General features: G+C 37.1%; 1 protein-coding gene across 2 annotated transcripts in view; it reads left to right on the forward strand.

Annotated features, from left to right (window-relative positions):
- Positions 1-19,656, forward strand: part of CRY1 (cryptochrome circadian regulator 1) — a 38,726-nt gene extending 19,070 nt beyond the window's left edge. The window contains exons 2-14 of one of the 2 annotated variants that reach the window (XM_063154386.1): positions 2,650-2,758; positions 6,163-6,305; positions 7,655-7,839; positions 9,160-9,248; positions 9,816-9,956; positions 10,052-10,363; positions 13,093-13,244; positions 13,341-13,543; positions 14,297-14,398; positions 15,441-15,533; positions 16,719-16,790; positions 16,892-16,999; positions 18,985-19,656. In XM_063154386.1, coding sequence (XP_063010456.1) covers positions 2,650-2,758; positions 6,163-6,305; positions 7,655-7,839; positions 9,160-9,248; positions 9,816-9,956; positions 10,052-10,363; positions 13,093-13,244; positions 13,341-13,543; positions 14,297-14,398; positions 15,441-15,533; positions 16,719-16,790; positions 16,892-16,995 — 1,705 coding nt within the window. In that variant the 3' untranslated portion in view covers positions 16,996-16,999; positions 18,985-19,656. The remainder of the gene's footprint in view (positions 1-2,649; positions 2,759-6,162; positions 6,306-7,654; positions 7,840-9,159; positions 9,249-9,815; positions 9,957-10,051; positions 10,364-13,092; positions 13,245-13,340; positions 13,544-14,296; positions 14,399-15,440; positions 15,534-16,718; positions 16,791-16,891; positions 17,000-18,984) is intronic. The other variant, XM_063154387.1, reaches the window with a different exon arrangement.
- The last annotated feature ends 1,455 nt before the right edge of the window (positions 19,657-21,111 follow it).

The following is a 21,111-nucleotide window of genomic DNA, read 5'->3' on the forward strand; positions in this document are numbered from 1 at the left end:
AGAAAAAGGCAACAAAAAGCCCTGACCCTCTGGATTATTCTAAAGGTATCCAGAGCAGTATTTCAGTTTGTCTTCCTAGTGATTTGTGAAGTATATGTGAATGCATATGCTCCTTGAAAGTGAGATTCACATGGATAAGGCTAATTATCATTCCAGGTTTAAAAAACCATGCAAAAATGAAGCTGTAATTTTCAGAGTCCAAATAAAATTGACTTTGTCCTAGGGACATGGGGCTCAAGTTCTCTCTGATAGAAGCATATGCTCTCATCTGATTCTTAAAATAACTTCTGCATGGTTTCTAACTAAATTAGCATAGAGAAGTTTCTTCTTCTTTTCTAATTACCACAGAGTTTTTTCAAAACAAAACTGAGCAAAGTGAGAAAAAATAGGCATTTCTGGTTTGTTACAGTTGTTAAACATCTAAACATGGTTTGCCAGCCAAGAAGTCATTGTATTCTTTTGTGCTGGCTGCTAAGATGCCTGCTCTTACTCTTTCAGGTCAAGTGAGCCACACATTGTAGGTATTTAATAGCAGCCAGGGGAGGTTTGTCCCAGCCTTTTAGATACTATTTTTGATAAGTTTTTTCCCCATGTAAAGTTGGAAGCAATGTGTAATAGGTAGGCACCACTTACATATTGCAAAATACTTAGAAAATGGATATTAGCAGGTTTACAGCAATCATGTATGCTATGTCCCTCCTGGAAGGCGCAGCATTTTCATTGTATCTGGTTAGCTTTTAGGGTTTGTCTTCAAAATCTAGGGGCAAATGAACTCCTGATTTTAGTGAACCTGGTTGCTCAGTGCCTTTGTCCTCATAACATGCTGGGCACTTGCAGAGCCGCTCCTGCCCTTCCATGGTAGCTGTGCCCCTTCTCAGCAGGTGCAGTCTCCAGCTGTCCTGGCACTGCTGCTCCTGCCTTGCTCTCAGGCAGTGGCTCCGGAGGTGTTATCGCTGTGGCCTTGCCACCTGCACAGTGTCATTACAGCAGGGTTTCTCAGGAGTAATGGACTGCAATGTGGGAATTGCCTCTTTTTCCCCCCGTGGCTTATGGCAGGGGATGCAATAATGTGTGAGCACAGAAATTAATGGCCAGCAGGCGCTGACTCAGCAGTTGCCCTGATCAGTATGTGCTCTGCTGAGTGCCAGCCGCACTGTAAGGAGTGACTGAGAGGGCTTGAGCAGCTCCTGGTGAAATGTATGTTGTTAGTACAGAATTACAGAATTGTTGGGGTAGGAGGGGACATCTGGACATCACCTAGTCCAATTGTCCCTGCTAAAGCAGGTTCACCTGGAGCAGGTTGCACAGGATCTTGTCCAGATGGGCTTTGAATATATCCAGGAAAGAAGACTGCAACCTCTCTCTGGGCAGCCTGTTTCATTCTTCTGTTACCCACAAAATCTTTCTTTATATTCAGATGCAGTTTCCGGTTTAATTTTGTGCCCGTTGCCCCTTGTCTTATTGCCGAGCGTTGCTGAAAAGAGTCTGGCGCCATCCTCCTGACACTGCATTTAAGATATCTGTATGAATTGATAAGATCCCCTCTAAGTAATCTGCTCCAGACTACACAAGACCAACTCTCTTAGTCTTTCCTTGTAAGAAGGATGCTGCAGTCTCCTCACCATCTTTGTAGCCCTCCTCCAGACCCTCCCCAGTAGTTTCTGGTCTTTCTTGGGCTAGGGAGCCCAGAATCGAACTCAACACTCCAGATGTGGCCTCACCAGGGCAGAGTAAAGGGAGAGGATCACCTCCCCTTAACCTGCTGATCACATGAAAAATATTAGGAGGAGCCACTTGTTAGACTGAAGAGAGTCCAGGGGAAGGGCACTCATCTCAGGACCTCCAGCACTTTTCTTTCCAGCTGGATGTAAGGTAGAGTTCTCTTTTTTTCCTCTTTCCTATTGTTTTTATTTCTTCCCCAAACCACTTTCACCATTGGAGTTATTATATCTATGAATAAATTTTTGTGCATGTGAATGTCTCAACATTTTTTATGTGACTGCCTGTTTCACTTGAACACTTGCAGGTCTGCAGCACCCCATTCTCCTTTTTTTTTTTTTTTTTTTTTTTTTTTTTTTTTTTTTGCCTGATGTGCTAATTTGCTTATTAAATAATTCTGGTGAAGTTACAGCCAAGATGAATATGTTATATAGAGGGCTGTTTCTATAAATGAAGGGCAGAGGGATAGTCATGACTGTGTACTCCTGGTATGCTGTTTCTAGTCACAGTTCAGTGTTGTAAGAAGGGCTTGGGTTAAGTTTAGTAGCAGTGTGCTAACTACCTCTTTATTTGTTGGGTTTTTTTCCTGTAGTATAGGAGTTTTTCTGTCTTTAGAATAGCAAGAGACTTGTAGTATCACTTGAGACTAGGGTATGTTTTATTCCATTCCATATCTGAATAACATTGAGGGGAAAACTGAAATGACAATGTAGTTTGGTTTCATGAATTATGTATTGTGAAGATATTACATGGTGTCATACCACTGTAAGTCACGTGTAATTAGGATGTGAACATGCATACAACACTAAAATATGTACAAAGTGCTCAAGGTCTGATAATTGTTATTGATTATTCTTTTTAGTTACCTTTTTCTATTGTAAGATTGTCTGGTTTGCCTCAGAAAATAAATGTTTTTCTAAATTCTTGCAGATTCCTGCTTCAGTGTCTTGAGGATCTTGATGCCAATTTGCGGAAACTGAATTCACGTCTGTTTGTTATCCGTGGACAGCCAGCAGATGTTTTCCCCAGGCTTTTTAAGGTAAATGCCACCTTGCAGTTGTTGTTTTTATCCACAAATATGACCAACAAACTAATTATAGCTAGGAATATTTCTTGTACTGTTTCATTCAGTACAAGAATGTTGTAAGTTATTAATGCAAATACTGGTCTATTCTTTTTCTCATTGAAGTTATTTGTATTAGTTTTGAATTCTTCCTCTCTAATGTGCATTTCATCAAGCGAGCTGAGTTGCTTTTAGATGTTACTGGTTTTTGTTTCTTTCTCTCAAGAAAAAGAATTGATTTCAAATGTTTTGCTAAGTGTAGGTACTGTATATTACTACATTTTCTTTTACAGGTTCCCTTTGTAGTACTGAAATAAAATTTTGTGCACATGAGTCCATGTTCCAAGCCTGACCTGTAAAAGCAATGTTTTATTTAGGCCCAACATCTGCTGTGATTGCTTTTTCCATAAAAGGTGATTTAATAAGCTTTTCTCTAGTAGTAAGATTGTTAAAAGCACAGTGTAACTAAAAAGCATTTTCTAGTCAAAGACATGTAAGGCTCTTGTGCAAAGGGGTTTTACTGTAAGAATTAAAGCTGTGAGTGATTGCTACTGATAGTAATATGTTGTCTATAGATAATAGTGTATTTAAGGTTGTAATACTATATTAGTATTGTGAAAATAAACACTTGGCAAATTGATTTGAAGAGTTTTTTCAGAATGATTGAATTGAGGTGACTGAAACAAGTGAGATTGGGGATGGTAAAAGGAAATATCTATTTTTCCAAAGAGGTTGTCTGTTCATTTTGTTTATTCCTTTTATTTTTATTTATTGTCTTCAACACCAACCTGAGAACTCAAACCACATTTCCATCTTCATTATTGTGATTTTGTTGTGAAATGCTAGCTGGGTGATACTTCTACTGGTCTTTCCTTGATTTCCCCTCAGTGAAGAATTTCCTGGAGGAGTACTGTGGCATTAGCTGCTGCTTGCAGCCCCTCAGATCTTCAAGGTTATTGTATTTGTCAGCCACACTTAGTTCGGTTACGTTTAAGTAGGAGCAAAGGTCTTCCCATTGTGTGTTGCCTTCTGGATTTGAGCAACCTGTGGCAAGTCTTAAATACTTAATGACAACTTTGACAGCTCCTGTTTTAGATTTTGCTGCTAGGATGATCTTTCTATGCTTGGCAGCTTTGAATTTCCATATTTTTTGAATATTAATTTTAGTGCTGAGAAGAAAATTAAAATAACTTGTAAGATAGATAGCATACAGCAATCACATCTGTCTGTGTCTTCTGGTTCCTCAAGTTAGTGTCTTTAACATATATTGGTTCACTGAGGGACTTTTCAGGACATCCTCTATGCTCAAACAAGTTACTGAAGCTCTTGAGGATTTCTTCACTTTCGAGTGAAGTTGACCTGGAACATGCATCTATGTCTTATAATTATATCTCACAACTTCTTTTGCCAGAGCAGTAGCTGTACATCAGACACTTACAGTGCAGTGAAGGGCTTATAACACTGAACAAGGCTTTTCAGATCATCCCTATTAAATGTCTCAGAGGTGAGCAATGATTCTGACCCTGAAGAATGAACACATGTGGAAAAGACAAGTTCAGTTAAGTTTGGAAAAATAACTTCAGTTAAGTCATTAAGTTAGGGTAGGAGATAGTGGAACTTCCATAGAGCCCTGTCAGGTGTCAGGAGCCCTATGACAGGTGCCAGCATCTGTGGATTTCCTGGTAATGAACATATCAACCGCTGTTTCTTGGTAAGGCTTTCCTTTTCACAGTCTGAACAATACCTTCAAAAGGCAGAACACTGATCTATCTTTATCCTTACAAAAAACCTCAAACACCTTTAGCCTCTTTCATTTCATTTAAGTTTTGGCTTTTTCTTGCCTCATTCTCTTCAATTTGTCCTGTTCTTCTATCTATCTATCTATCTATCTATCTATCTATCTATCTATCTATCTATCTATCTATCTATCTATCTATCTATCTCAATTCTGTTTTCTTTACTGGGCTTGGCTCAGTAAAGAAAATAGAATTGAAACCATCACTGATTTTTTAAATGCATGAGTGTTGTTAAAACCATTCAGCAGTATGACTGTGTGCAAAATTATCTGTGTCTCTGATTCTTCTAATTGCCTGGCTCATGCTGATGTGATCTGGGTGTATTCACATTACACAGCAGTTGTCTCTGAGTTTCTTGACTTCCCTAGGGACTTGACTCTGTGTCGTGGACACTCTTTTTTATGGACTTTGCAAATTGTGACAGGAAAGAAGAGTTTAGAAAAGTATCTGCTGCAACTCATCAGACAGTGGTTTTATGTTACGGAGCATTATCAAATGGGAAGTAAATGTTATGTGATGGCATAGGAAGTTGGACTGTTGGCCTTGAGGATTCAAGGCCTGCTGGATTAGTCTTGGCAGACTTAATGATGGTGGGATCCCAGCCTGGTTTCAAAGAGCAAGCACTCCTTGGAATCATCTATACTCAGGGCTGGGCTGCATGTAGAAGAGAGCTGGAGTTCGGAAGTGAAATTGCACCCTAGGTGATTAGCATTGAGTGCCCTTGTCTCTGGTGTAAATCCAATTCCCTGAAATACTATGGTGTGTTAAATCAAGTCATTAAGATTCTGGGGGTTTAGAAAGGTATTTGATTGGCGTGATGGCTTCCTAGGATCATCTTGTGCATACGTCACCTTTCCAATTCCCTACTGTCGCAGAAGCCTTAGCCATTATTGATCCCTTTCTTCCCTTCATTTTCCTCACCTGTGACTGTTGTCGCAGCATCTGTGACATAAAGAATATTAGACTTCAAGGCATAAGGCATTCTCTTTGTAGAAGACAGCCTTTTTAATTTTTTTTTTATTTTTATTTTTAATTGAGAATTTGAAGATTGTCTTGAGTGAGGAGAAGGGATTTGGAAAAGGTAAAGAAAGTGTTTGGTGATAGGGCGGGGCAATATTTCCAACCCCTCCCTTCAAACTTCAGTTCTGCTGTTAAAGCTGACAGGCATATGTAAAAAGCTTTTGTGTAGAGCAAGGTACTGCTAATGATCCATGTTCAGAAGACAGCCTTTGTCATCTTCCTCTTCTGTTGAGTCTTTTACGGTATGTGGATCCTTAAGTTAGAGATGAGTTTTCAAAATTTACATGGAAATTATTTGTTACACGTTGCATTACTGAGCACCCACAGTAATAAGACAGATAGAGGTTTTTTTTTGCTTGATAGCTACTTAGATGCCAAAAAGTTGGACTTTATTTTTGTTATTCTGGGTGCCTAATATATTTTGGATCTTTCTCTATCTCTGATAACTATCCACAGGTAATAGCTGACTTTCCATTCTGCCCCTGTCCTTCCAGTTCTCCTTTCCCTGACCCTACATCATGCAGCTGAGTTTCTAAAGGACCACACTTTTGGTTTGTGTTGTAGGAATGGAACATTGCAAAACTTTCTATTGAATATGATTCTGAACCATTTGGGAAGGAAAGAGATGCAGCTATCAAGAAGCTGGCTAGTGAAGCTGGAGTGGAGGTCATTGTTCGGATTTCACATACATTGTATGACCTGGACAAGTAAGTTACCATTTTCCTTGGATTTTAAAAAAGGAGAGAAAAAAACCCTTGGAATTTTATGTAGTATTTATTTATATATTGTGGGCTACTTTCCGCACCAAACAGTTCATAGTTAGGAAAACTACAAATTTGTTTTATGTTTCACTTTTATCCATCCATAAACACAAAAAAAAAAAAAATGTAACTGAATCTGAAATGTAGTTTTAATTTGGAGTTCTTTTTAAAATAATGTTTATGTTAATTAGCTGTCATTTATAATTAAGTTATTCAAACATGTCTGTAGCTTCCCCCAAATAACATTTGGTTTTGTTTAGTTGCTTTGTTTGTTTTGTCTTTATTTCACTTTTTGTACACAAGTTATGAGAAAGTCCCTTATTTTTAAGAACCGTTTCCCACCAATTATCTATTCAATAAGTAATTGGGGATTGTTTGCTATTCCTGTGTTGCCTTATTTAATGTCTTGTTATATTTTTCCACATATCTGTTTAATGGATTGGTGTTAATTCCCTATTATAGAAACATTATCCACAAACTAGTTACAAGTATAATTTGTCTTAACATTAGGTGATTTATTGTGGTAGCTGCCCATTTTATTCTGTTACAAGCTGATGTATAAGAGACTATTAGACATATGGGAGGGCAATGAAATTGGAAGTATTTTACTTTTTGAAACCAGTAGCTGACTTTTTTTAATCCCAAACTGGAAATTCTTTTTTCCCCCTCCCATCCAAACACCCTGCTAAATAAGCATTTGGTTCCATCTATCACTTTGTAAATTTTTCTTTGAAGTTTTCCTTTTTTCTAAGACCTCAGATATATTTAAAATGGCAATGCAAAACACAACACTGTGGTTTTTAGGTAGTCAGTGTGTTTAAGCTACATGTTAATTTCCCCCCATATTAAGACAGTTTTAATATTGACTACTGTTCTCAATATCAGAAGGGGAAAGTGAATTTCTTTGAATGTAGATAGCGTGGCCTTGTACGTGACTTGGATATTTCTGCATGTAGCTAGAATCTCTGTCTGCTTTACTGATCTGTTCTTTGCTTTGAGCTGTCCATGTACATTATTTCCTTGTTCATGAGGGAATTTCTATAACCCAGGAATGAAGAAAATTGACTTGCTTATAAACAGTTAGTTTATATGTCTCGCTAGTGGGGAGGGAAGGATGGTATATTTAAAGTTCTAGCTGTCTGGATTACCATGTATATTTGGGATTCTAGGTAAGCTGGAGGAAGGTAAGAAGATATTTCTGTGTATGTATAGGTATGTATATTTTATAAGAAAAACTGTTAAATACTATTGTCTGACATACTTCTTTTCTGTTTTTCTTTTTCTTTTTAATATAGAATAATAGAATTAAATGGAGGACAACCTCCTCTTACTTACAAGCGATTTCAGACCCTAATTAGTAGAATGGAACCCCTGGAGATGCCTGTGGAGACTATAACCCCAGAAGTAATGAAAAAATGTACTACTCCAGTTTCTGATGACCATGATGAGAAATATGGTGTGCCATCACTTGAAGAGCTGGGTATGTTCTGAGATTGCTTTGGCATTTTGAAACAAGATGTAATCTACCATTGAAAGCACAATACTTAAAACAACAAGTGAGGTCCTGCTACTGGGTAATTGTTAACCTGATGCAATTATGACATACAAAAAGAACAAAAAAAGATAACCAACTCTGTAAATTTTGGTTGGCTTATGGTAAATAACAGGTCAGGTCAAACTATACTAAGTACTGTTTGGCTTCTTGTAATACAGCATAGCCATTTTCTTGGGGTACCAAATAATCATTAAGCTACTAATTAATAGTCTTTAATGCTTCATTTTGTATTAAATACACTTCGTGCTTCAGGTAATTTATCTGTCATTTAACAAACTATTTTTAAAAAACCCAGCCTCTTTTCTTGATATACTGATAAAACATATTTATACGACAATTAATTACTTTAGAAGGTTCTGCGGGGAAAAAAGTCTTACATTTCTATAAATGTAATTTTAAGGAATAGTATCAGCTGCTGTCCTGTGAAGCTTCTTATCTCTTTCCTGTTTCCCCACACATCCCAGAATACAGGTAAATGTGCTATGCCCTCCAAATGGCTAACAGAAGGGTCTGGACAGGTTTGGTTAACCTGCTACTGCCCTGTCTAGGCCATTCAAACTCTTACAAAGCAGACCTTGGTTTTTGAAGCCTTTATAAGAAGCAGTGATCTCACTATGCAGTGGTTAAACTATAGGCAGACATGTTCTCCCACGCATCTGGTGAGCAATCTTGGGGCAGGTGGGAGGGGGTGGAAAAAATCTGATTACCTTCTTTTTATCTTTCTTTTGTGACTCAAGTACATGTTTATCATCAAATTTACAATCTCTGTTATTGAAATTGAGGTCAGTGATATCTAGGAATGTTCTGAAGATGGCACTCATGCTTTTACCTTGGTGGAAAAGTTTTAGACATTCTGGAAATGACAAAAGCAATCGTTGCTTCTTAATAGTAATTAAAAAAAAAAGTTATGGTTTTAGGATAGCCTGCATATTGCAGATTTGGAAAATCTGAGGGGTCACTTCATGTAAAAAACGAAACAAACCAGAAGAATTGGGACTGAAGTAAGACCATTTGTGATGTATATTAATGCAAATATAAAAGGAAAAATTTGAGTTTTGCTGCAAGTTAGAGGTATTGGATGTGCTTCAAGACAAATTGGTTGCATACTGTTATAAAACAGATGTTTTCAGGTGTCCAACTTAGGATTTTTCTAAGGATGCAGTAGTCAGGTATCAATATGCTATAATTTTGTTGCCTTACAGTATAAGAAAACAAGCAATTTCCTTTATTCAATTTGTCTTTCAGGTTTTGACACAGATGGTCTGCCTTCTGCAGTATGGCCAGGAGGAGAAACTGAAGCTCTCACACGCTTAGAAAGACATTTAGAACGAAAGGTATGTTTCAGATTGCTGCAAGCCTGACATATCTGGGAAACATAGTTACTCTTTGCTATGAAACCTAAAGGGATTTGGGCAAGTTGTGTTACAGAAAAAATCAAACCCACAAACTTTAACTCAAATCCTCAATTATATAAATCAATAGTTTGTTTTTTAAAGATGATAGTAAATTATCTTTGAAATGAATTTTAGAAACAGTCTGTTTTACTCTTCTATAAAAAATTAAATTTATTTTGGAAGTAATTTTATTTTTAAAAAACCATACATTTTATAACTTTGAAGGGGAATTCTTCTGACAACTAATGTATTGCTAGTTGTCTAGGTTTCCAGTGTATTTAAAAGAAAGGCACAGATAGCTCTGGAAGACATGCCTTCTGCATTGAGTTGAATTACCTTCTAGAGGTTCTGCTGATTCAAAAGGAACGCCTGTATATCGTAGGTGACCTGACCATCTGTCCACTGTTTGGATTCAGTTACAGACAGTGTGTGATTTCTCCCTTTCTAACTTGCTATGTAGCCTCTAGTCTGATTTTGCTGTGTGGGTTTTGTTTTGTTTTTTTTAAGGCTTGGGTAGCCAACTTTGAAAGACCACGAATGAATGCAAATTCCCTTTTGGCAAGCCCTACGGGGCTCAGTCCCTACCTCCGCTTTGGCTGTTTGTCCTGTCGGCTCTTTTATTTCAAGTTAACGGATCTGTACAAAAAGGTAGGACTTCTGTGTAGTTGGATATATGTTGTTAGATGCCATGGTTATCACCTACTTCTCCTAACAAACTGTTTTTCTTTAATGGTCATCTTCAGGTAAAAAAGAACAGCTCCCCTCCCCTCTCCCTCTATGGCCAGCTGTTATGGCGTGAATTTTTCTACACAGCGGCAACTAACAATCCACGGTTTGATAAAATGGAGGGGAATCCTATCTGTGTTCAAATTCCATGGGATAAGAATCCTGAGGCTTTGGCCAAATGGGCAGAAGGCAGGACAGGTTTTCCTTGGATTGATGCGATTATGACACAACTTCGTCAGGAAGGTTGGATTCACCATTTAGCCCGGCATGCTGTAGCGTGCTTTTTGACTCGAGGTGACCTCTGGATTAGCTGGGAAGAAGGAATGAAGGTATTGTTTCTTCTTGAATTTCTTAAAGTGCCTGTTAAAGTTTCAGGTGGTCGTTCTGGAATCGTTACTGTGTGGTGTAAGTTGAATTTTAAACCTTAAACTGTGGGCAAAACTAAATCAGTTCTGATAAACCAGGTGTGCTAAAATTTTGCCTCTTGAATGTCCCCTTTTGTGAGAATCTTAGGTTTCTTGCAGTCAGAATAGGTCTGAAGTTCTTTCAAATTTGAGATTTCTTCCTAAATCTTGACAAATAATTACAATAATAATATTGTTATTTAATTTTTTCCCCCAATCATTGTGTGTAAGCAATTTCTGTTCATATTTTGCATCTGCTTCCCTGCAAAGGGTGAGTACTTATGGGAATAAAAGAGAGAAAACTAAAAACTGAGAATGTCCTTTCAGCAATGTTTGTCACTTTGCTCAGTGTTAGAACTGTGAGTAAAGGCAACATGATTTAGCTGAAGGCTCAATGCAGTTAATTTTATGCAAGTATAAGATGCTGAAGTTCAAATCTAAGATGTCAGGTTTTTGAAGAAAACAAGGGAATAATTTATTCTGACTAATTAAGCCTTTGAATAATTTTTAGATTTCTAGAAGCATAGCAGAACTTTTACTGAGCAATAATAATCTATGAAAAATTGAGAATCAGACAGTTTTATTTTTGAAATCTAAAAATTTAATTGCCATGAAGATTGCCATATTTCTATATGTATATAATCATATGAAATTTTCTTCTTTAACAAATCAGTTATAGTCGAACACCTTTCAAAAAATTTTGGTTACTTCTGCAGTTCACAAATACAGACATTGAAGATGCAGATACATGGGTAACTCAGTATGTTCCAGATAAATTACTCTGTAAATTACAGATACATGGCAGCTTGTTCTTACTTTTGCAATAATACAGATACATGTGAAGGCCCCAGACTTGTGCAGTGGAAAGATGTTCAACTCAAGTTTCCATAGCTAGCAAAAGTTACTCTGGCATTTCCCATGGTGTTACTTCCAAAGTCTTACTGCGTGGCAGCATCTAGTGGAACAATTGTGTGCTAACACCCTTCTAAATGTCTAAAGATCTTGTTGCATTATGAGTCACCATCTATTTGAAACGTTTTTTGTAAGCATTTTAAGATAAATCCTATTTTTTCAAAAGACTTTTTTCCCAAGTAGTTGCAGATATTTAGCAGAAGATACTTTTGTAACACTTACTCAGTGTGTACTGTAGAATTAATGCCATATTGAGTATGTAGAGAAAGAGATTGAGAGATCATTATTTAATAGTAGTACCTTACTTAGACTTTGTATAGGAATAATGCTTATTGAAGTTGGGTGGCAGTACTATGATGTTGAGTTTTCAGTGCCATAGAATGAAGGAGGATGGTTGATTTGGAATTTATGCAAGTTTGAGAGGAAAATCAGAACTTGCAAAAATATGTGTTAAATAAGTATCTGTTCTTAAAACTACTTCTAGGTGCACTCTTTCTTAAAAAGTCCTTGAGCATTGTCCTTCACAGAATGAGGCTTTGCTGCTCTGTTTTTTGTCAGCCTACATTGCTAGTGATCTGACTCAGTAGATAAACTTCCTTTTATACAAGTTAGTACTGTCTGTGTTGAAGATGAAAAGGCAATCTCTGCTGGAAACTTGAATGTTTCATAGCTACTGAGCTCCAGATTGAAAGTAAAACCCTCATAAATCTTCAATTTGCTCATGTTTTGGGGTGGGTTTTTTTGGTGGTTTTTTTTTTTTTTTGATTTGGTGTGGGTTTTTTTGTTTTTTGTTTTTTTTTTGTGTTTTTTTTTTTTGTTGTTGTTTGTTTTTTTGGGGTTTTTTTTTGGTTGTTTTTTTTTTTGTTTTTGTAGGGTTTTTTTGGTTTTTTTTTTTGGTTTTTTTTTGTTTGTTTTTTTTTTGTTTTTGTGGGGTTTTTTGGTGGTGTTTTGTTTTGGTCTTTTTTGTTGTTTTTTGGTTTTTTGGGGGTTTTTTGGGTTTTTTTGGGTTTTTTTTGGTTTTGTTTTGTTTTTTATTTGTTTTTGTTTGTTGGTTTTGTTCTGGGATTTTTTTTATATATAACAGGGGTTGTAAGTTAGAATCAAAGTGTTTGGAAGATTTTTTTTTTTCGTCTTCAGACCCGAATTCATTATCTGTCACACCATCCTTCAGTGTTCTTGGTGGTTCATAATGCCTCCAGGAATTTGAGTGTGTTCTCAAAACTGTAACTTGCTAGATTAACTTGAAGAACACAACTTCTGCATGTTTGGGGTGCCCTGAAACTCTTGAATTCTTCTCTTGGGATTCCTCACATAGTGTAAGGTGCTGTGCAAGTTGAGGTATTCAGACCAGCAATTTGAGTTCAGAATGTACTTTGTATGTTCCCTGTTTTCTGGAAGTTTGCAAAGCTTACTCAACTGTGATGTGATGAAGCAATTCTTCTGAAAACAGCAAATACCACTTGGAAGCCATGAGGCTCCAGCCATCCTTTGGGGATTTATTTTTCAAGAAGAATATGTAGCTTGCTGAGATGTTGACAAGTTTGTTTACAGGATAAAAGCCTGGTTATGAATTTTTCTTTTTTGAGTTTGGCATTAAGGCATTTGCAATTGCATACTGAGCATTTTGTGAATGTTGCCAGGTAAGAAAGAGCTTCAATCAGAAATTCAGGAACTAATCCTGAAAAGTTGGTGTCTTGAAGGTGTGCCATGCCCAGACTAACTTGTTGCACTGATTTCTTAAGGTCTTTGAAGAGCTGTTACTTGATGCAGATTGGAGTGTGAATGCTGGAAGCTGGATGTGGCTATCCTGTAGTTCGTTCTTTCAACAGTTTTTTCACTGCTACTGCCCGGTGGGATTCGGCAGAAGAACTGACCCAAATGGGGATTATATCAGGTAACTCAAATCAGGAAATTGCTGTGGGTGTTGCTTAAACTGTTGAGCAGCTTTATACTTAACATGACCTTTTTACCCTTTTGTTATTTTTTTAAGACGTTATTTGCCGGTACTTAGAGGTTTCCCTGCAAAATACATCTATGATCCTTGGAATGCCCCAGAGAGCATCCAGAAGGCTGCAAAATGTATTATAGGAGTAAATTATCCCAAACCAATGGTAAACCATGCAGAGGCAAGCCGTCTGAATATTGAGAGGATGAAACAGATCTACCAGCAGCTTTCACGATACAGAGGACTGGGTATGATTATAGATTATTTGCTTTATTTATTTATTTAAAACTTCTCTCGCCTTCTAGCAATTAATAATTTAGTCTCATAGCAGTGAGAATCAGGTCGAAGCTCAGGGTGGTGATCCAGGTTTGTATCCAAGTAAATATTTTGTGTATCTGAGAAAGGAAAGAGTTTGAGGGGAGTGCCTCTCCAAATATTGCTTAGATTTTTTTTTCTTATCTGAGTCTTTGGAAGAGTTTTTGTTAAACTGGGCCTTTTGTGCATTCTGATAAATTCTTGTACAGTTAAGTTTTAGTACCAGTGATGAGTAATTTAGTATGGTTCGTAACTTCAGCGATACTGTATTTGCATGTGCAAATGCTGTTGCAGAAGTAGGCACCAACCCAGCCACTGGTGGATTCTTCCCCTTTGTTGTGAGAGTTAAACCAGGTGCACTGTACTGCTCAGGAAGGTGTGAGCAGTCAGTATGTTCAGATACTGGGTATTGAATCAGGATATGTTGCACTTAAACCCAGCATATTGGATATGTATAACTAAGGAGTATTGAAAAGTTATGCAGAATATGATGCAGAAAAAATTAAGTAAATGTGAACTAAAATTGTTTGGCAAGAAACAGAAGCAGGCAAGACAGAGAGGTCTTAAAAGTAAACCACTCAAGGTGAGGGTGGAGAATTGGCTGTCACAAGAAAAACAGAATGTTGCACTTGACTTTTTTTTTTTTTTTCTCTAGCTATCTTTATATATTTTGTCTTGGTTTTTAGGTCTTCTTGCAACTGTGCCTTCTAATCCAAATGGAAATGGAAATGGTGGCCTAATGGGCTATTCACCAGGAGAAAACATTTCTGGTTGTGGTAGTACAGGAGGTCAGTCAAATTCTTTCAATACATAGAATTATTGAGACTGAACTACATGAACTTCTTTTATAATGCCCTTACCTTTTTGTATTATAAGAAAGAACTGCTTTCATAAGACAATTGAGTGCAAGTCACAAATGTTTTCAAATTTATTCACTGCTTGATAGTATTTGTATATAGACATTTTAAAATTATTTTTTAAATCTCAAATATTTTTCATCTGTGTTTTTCCCCCTCCAAAAATTGCTTGTTAACTAGTATCAAACAATTTGATTTCAAAAGCATTTTAATATAATTTTGTCGTAGAAATTTATAAGCATCCTGATATTTATAATAAGGAGTGACTTGTGAACTTTCAAGTGAGAATTATTAACTTGTAAAGCTTTCTAATGCTGGCATTAGATTGCTTACTGGAATTTATTTGTTTCTATCAAATTTATTTATTTATTTTATTTATTTCTACTAAGAAAAAATAAGAACAGTATTAAGATTCTATTAACCCATGGTGTGTCTTAAATACGATATACACCCTAGACTCTTCAATGTAAAAGGATACAGCAGAAATGAAAATGTACTGGTTTTATATTCTTCATAGGCTTTTGTCAAGGTTAGAAGCAGATTGTGAAGGAAGATGGATCTTATTATTCTTAACCAGTATAGTTCTCTTACAGATTTAAAATACAGACTCCTTAAAGCAGCATGCTTGAGCTTTTATTTCTTGTAAGTTTAGGACATGTATAAGAAAAGAGAGGTTTATTTTTAAAAAATTAATATTATGTGCACTCTTTTCTCTTTAAAATGCATTCATATATAGATGTGCTTATACTTTTCACATCAGAAATTTATTCCTTTTGTAGGAGGTTCAGTGAATTTGGAAAGACAAAAACCTTTAGAGCTTCGGACCTGTAATGAGGGGGTTTGGAGAAAAAAAGTTTAAAACCCACAATAAAAAGCCTATGTCTTGGAGAGGGGGGTAAACCCCCCACATTTTAAATCCCAAAGCTGGAGTTTTACTTTCTGTTATGATTAAGTCTTCTCCCTGCCTCTCCAGGAGCTCAGCTGGGAACTGGTGATGGTCATTCTGTTGTTCAGTCATGTGCCCTGGGAGACTCTCATACAGGAACAAGTGGAATTCAGCAGCAAGGTATTATGGCAGTGCCTGTCTGTAGAGGATCTCCAAATCCTTGCAACTATGGAAAACCAGACAAAACATCAAAGTAGCATGGATAGATTTGGGGTGACAGCTGCTGTCTACAACATGAACTGACCTTGTTTCTGTTCTTGAAACATAGAAATTATTTCTTAGAGTGAACTTGCTTGTCCTGTCATTTTTATCTCTTAAAGTGCTCATCTAGGGCAGTATTTGTATGTTTTGAGTGGGAGGGATCACCAATGTGACTAAAAATAAATAAATAAACATTATCCTAGGCTACTTTAAAAGAAACTGAAAACCAGAAGTTTACCTTGTGTATTGGATATCAAAATTTGTATGTTATCTCTTCCCTGATTTCACTACCACTCTTTCCATATACAATTAATTTCCGCAGTTTTGTGTGGATAGTCTCTTATTGTGGAAGCAAATTTTTCTTACTTTAACTATACAGAACCTTAAGCTGTGGTTTGTGATAGATCCAAGTTGCAATGAAATTTAACCCAACTGTTTGTTTCTTTGCAGTCTTAACAGAGGTGGTGTGTTTACTGATCAGAAAAGGCTGTAATCTGTCTTTTGTTTAAGCACCCAGAACGTAACTGGAACACCGCAACTGTTCAGAACAAGAAACCTTGCAACTGCTTCTGCTGATTGCACTATTCACGCAGAACACTCAGTTTCAAGGTTGCCAGTAGATAGTTTACATGGATCAGAAGAAAGTTCTAATCTTTCTTTTAACTTACTTGCTTTTTTTGTTTTTCCATAATTAAGTTATGACAGGAATTCATTCGCGTTGCTGTAACAAAATAATAAAAAGGACTTGGCAGAAGTAAAATTTTAATTTAAAATTTAATTTAAAATTTAAAATTTATAACAACGTATAATTAAAGTGTTTGGGTATACAAGCATTCTGCTTGTTGCGCATAAATATGTAGGCACTAAATGTTCACTCTGCAGATATAAGTGCATATATGTTTAACTGCTGTAGACTACCATGAGGCTTACTTTTCTTTTGCATAAGAACTCTTCTGCATTCAGGATAGTTTCTGGCAGGATTTTTCTTGATGATGGAAAATAAATCAATTGGCTCCTTTTTGTTGTTGTACAGAACATAATTTTACACTTGCTTGCAGCTCTAAATTTTATGTAGTATAATAAATATCTACTGTATCTGAACAGGTTACTGTCAAGCAAGTAGTATCTTACACTATGCTCATGGAGACAATCAGCAATCACACTTATTGCAAGCAGGTAATTTAAACAATAATGAAAAGAAAAAAAACCCACATCTTTTCTTGGATATATAAGGGTGCAATAGACTCTTAATGTAAACACTGATTTTAAATTATCAGGAAGAACCGCCCTTGGTACTGGCATTAGTGCAGGGAAACGCCCAAATCCAGAAGAAGAAACTCAGAGCGTTGGACCAAAAGTCCAGCGACAGAGCACAAATTAAACTGGTAAGATCTGAGGCACCTTCAAGTTATCGAAGTTCTGTACAAGTTTTGTGTCTGTGATAACATTCATGTCACTGTAATGCAAAGGAACCTCAGCTATTGCTGTGGGATATTTCTTTTCTGGGGACTGTACAAACAGACAGTAGGAAATTCTGGCTGGAAGAGTTCTTGAAGTATGAGATGGAAAGTAGTTGCAAAAATAAAGCCAGACTGAAGACACAGATTCAGGTGATAATGAAAGGAAGATGGATAAACTGTGGCTTTAATACATTAGCAGAGCTGCTTAAGTAGCTTCAGTTACTCTCTGTTCCCACATCTCACCTTAAGCTGTGCCAGTAGCATTGTTTATATGAATGTATGGTGACCTGAATCAGGAGACTAAGACAACTTAAAAGTAAGAGTTCAGGGCCTGGATTAGTTTAGATAGATAAGTGGACTAAGCAGTACATGTTTTAGAGAAATACTGCCAAAAACCTGCAAAATGCTGATGTGGTTCTTGAGTGTGAAGATGAAGGGACAAATAAGATTTGAGGACATGAGCCTTTGTCATTGGTCTGTAATTGAAGCAGGTTACTCAGAGTGCCCAAGTTTGTCAAGCTGGGGTGAAAAAGACTTGAATTTGGAGAAGATATTGTAGATGGATACACACAAACAGGTGTGAAAATTTGGAGAGAGAAGCAGAAAACTGGAGAAGGAGTTTTGTATGCGTAAAATCATCAACATAGAGAAGATAAATCATTTGTGGTTTTTAGATAAAGTTGGGAACAGGATAGAGGAAAGAGAAGGCCAAAATTGTTATACCTCTTCCCCCAGTAAGCTTGATTTGAAAGGAACAAGGAAGATGACCTGAAAAGAGTTAAGACTAAATTAAATCAAAGAGTAAGTACTAAGAAGGGAAGCCAAATAATGGAGGACTTCTGAAACAAGAGGGGACAGGACAGGATTTCAAGACTGGGAGTGTGGCTGCAAAGGTTAGAAGTGATTGAGATGTTTAAAAAAAAATCTAAGTGGAGCATTGGTCAATTATGAAATTTGAAGAATAAGTAAAAATAGCACAACAAGCGAGATAAAAGCTCATGGAGAGACATTGTTGGAACTGGAAAACAGGGATTCCATACAACAAGTGTAGGAGACACATTCATCATCTCTAGAGATAAAAGGGAAATCCAGTCTACTTCATTTGGTTTTGATAGCAAGATCTAATTTTGCTTGTTATACAGTGGCAGCACTTAGTTGAAGTTATGCAGTGCATTTGGAACAGTTGTGTTGTACTGATGTGATTCAGTGCAGAACCACAGCATTGTTTCCATAATGCTGTCAATTGAGGAAGGGAGCTGAGATCTTAGTGAGTGATCCGTCTATTTTCTCACATACTGGAAGCACTATAAACTGCTTCTGTGTTCTCAAACTGATTTTTGTTACTTGGATGGGCCTTAGTGGAACATAATTCCAACAGAGTCTGTGTTTCAGTAGCTGTGTAATCCTTAGTATGTGTAGATTCATTCAGCATCCATGTTTTGTATTGCAGAATTCCTTAGGTGCTCGTGTCTGTGTAGAAGAAGTACCTGCAGAGCGAACGTCTGGTTCCTGTCTAAGTTCTTTTTCAATTGAGAGACAGGTTGGAGGGGTTTTTACTTTGACAGAGAAGATTATTTGGTTAGGGGTGTTCAAAGCATGCTGCAAAAGCATTATAGTCAATACAAACATCAGCCAAGATCACACTCAAAAACACTGCTGGCAAAAGGTTGTGCACTTCTGAATAGCACTCAACTACAGAGTACAGAGGCTTTTGTTGGGTTTCTCTTATTTTGTTTCTTCTCATGTTAGCTTCTAAGGTGAGAAATAAGAATTCTGAGTATTTGGGCCAATACAGATTGGGACAGGGCTTCCTGCATTGAGAAGGGGGGAAACAATATTGGTCCCTTGAATTCTGTCTTCAAAGACTCACATCAAACTGCTTAAGAATTTTTTTTTCTTTTTTCTTGCAGCTTGATTGGAAGAGAAGTTTGCCACTCAAAGAACACATGGGACAAAATTCCTGCTACTCTGTCTTGGAGCTAAAGTGTTGTGAGAGTTCATGTTCTAAAAGTACATACTTTTTCATAAATTATTTTCAATTGTTCTCAGTTGTTGTAAACAAGTCCAATTTTTGGAATGCATTATTTCTAACTGGCATTTCTATGGTTTTTAACTTTTTAATGACTCTTTCACAAAGGGCAAATTGAGTTTTGTATATAAAGTATTTGGTGAAGAATTTGCTAACTTATTGTAAATATAAATATTCATGATTAGTGATAGACCCATCAATATATTTTTGATAATCTTTCATGTATATGGTAGTAGGAAAAGCTATAGTGCTGTTCTAAAAAACAGATGAAAATAGAAAGTTTGGAAGTTTTAAAATCATTATTATTTTTAGATTCCATACTTGAGCTCTGTATGATCAATTTCATATTTTTATAATGTAAGTGCTTAGGACTGTGTTTAATCAAATACAGTAGAGTTGTAACCGTAATTAATCACATTTGTACATAAAACACATGCCAATTTTAGTCGAGTTGTAAAATTTTCATGTATATGTCCAGTCCTTGTATTTCTCAGTTGCCTTGTTCAGTAATGACATACCTTGTTAATAAAAGAAAATTGTATATATAGATACATATGTTTGTCTTCTGTGTTGTTTATTGCTCCTGCTTGTATTTTCAAACAGGACCATTTCAGGAAACAAGATAAATACTCTTTTTAGACTTAATCTGGAAGTCTCAAACAATTAACTATATTGCCTTTTCCTTTGAAGTTTCATGATACTGAAGCAAAACAATATTCAAATTATCCAGGCCTTTTTCTCAAAATTGGATATATGTACTTTGACCATTAAATTTTTTTACCAATGTATTTACTAAGTGTTTCTTCACAATCTCGGTGTTTGGGTTGGTTTTTTTTCCTGCTGTAATTGCAATTTGCTTGATAAATGCAGTCTGTCCTACAATGCATTAATTTGCTGCTTTTTGGGGATGTTGATTTCAGACTTGCTTAAATGCTCAGTCAATATTGTCTCAAATTTTTAGAGAAGTTGTATCTAAGTGTTTTCTCAGAGCATTAAGATCTCTGAAGAAGCAATATGAATTTGCATATGACTAGGTTAGTTTCCTACTTGACGGGGAGCCCAAATTAAAATCCTAGAATATCCTGAGTTGGAAGGGACCCAGAAGGATCATGAATCTGACTTCTGGCCTTGCACAGCACCATCCCCAAGAATCTCAGGCACCATGTACCTGAGTGTTGTCCAAATGCTTCTTGAACTCTGTCAGGTGTGGTGCTGTGACCACTCCTCTGAAGAGACTGTTCCAGTGCCCAACCATCCTCTGGAGAAGAACCTTTTCCTAATGTCCAACCTAAACCTCTCCTGACACAACTTAAGGCCAGTACCCCAGGTTCTGTCACTGGTCACCACAGAGATCAGTGTCTGCCCCTCCTCTTTACTCCCATGAGGAAGTTGCAGACTGCAATGAGTTCAGTCTCCTTGAGGCTGAACAGACCAAGTAACCTCAGCCACTCCTCATATATCTTCCCCTCCAGACCCCTCACCATCCTTGCTGCCACCCTTTGGGGTCTCTGAGAGCTTTTGATCCTTCTTATATTGGCTCCCAAGCCTGGCCCCAGCCCTGGAGGTGAGGCAGAGCAGAGCAGGACAATCCCTCCCTGGCCTGGCTGGCTCTGCTGTGCCTGATGCCCCCCAGGACAGGCCTGGCCCTCCTGGCTGCCAGGGCACTGCTGGCTCACGTTCAACTTGCCATGAACCAGGACCCTCAGGGCCCTTTCCACGGCACTGCTCTCCAGCATCATATTTCCCAGGCTGTCTGTACATCGAGGGTTGCCCCATCCCAGGTGTAGAATCCAGCACTGGTCTTTGTTACACTTCATGCAGTTGGTATTAATTATTAATTCTAAAGTCAGAGGAGTTAATTATCTTGTTCTTAGTATTACATTGGTGACTTCTAGACAGTGGGCGCTTCTGTGTGTTGGTTTAAAATTCAGATTTGCTTTTTGCAACAATATATGCAGCAGGGCTCTTGTGGCAGAATAAATTACCATAGTACTAGATTTTAGATTGT

This window comes from Melospiza melodia, chromosome 4 (assembly GCF_035770615.1).
Source record: "Melospiza melodia melodia isolate bMelMel2 chromosome 4, bMelMel2.pri, whole genome shotgun sequence".
NCBI lineage: Eukaryota > Metazoa > Chordata > Aves > Passeriformes > Passerellidae > Melospiza > Melospiza melodia.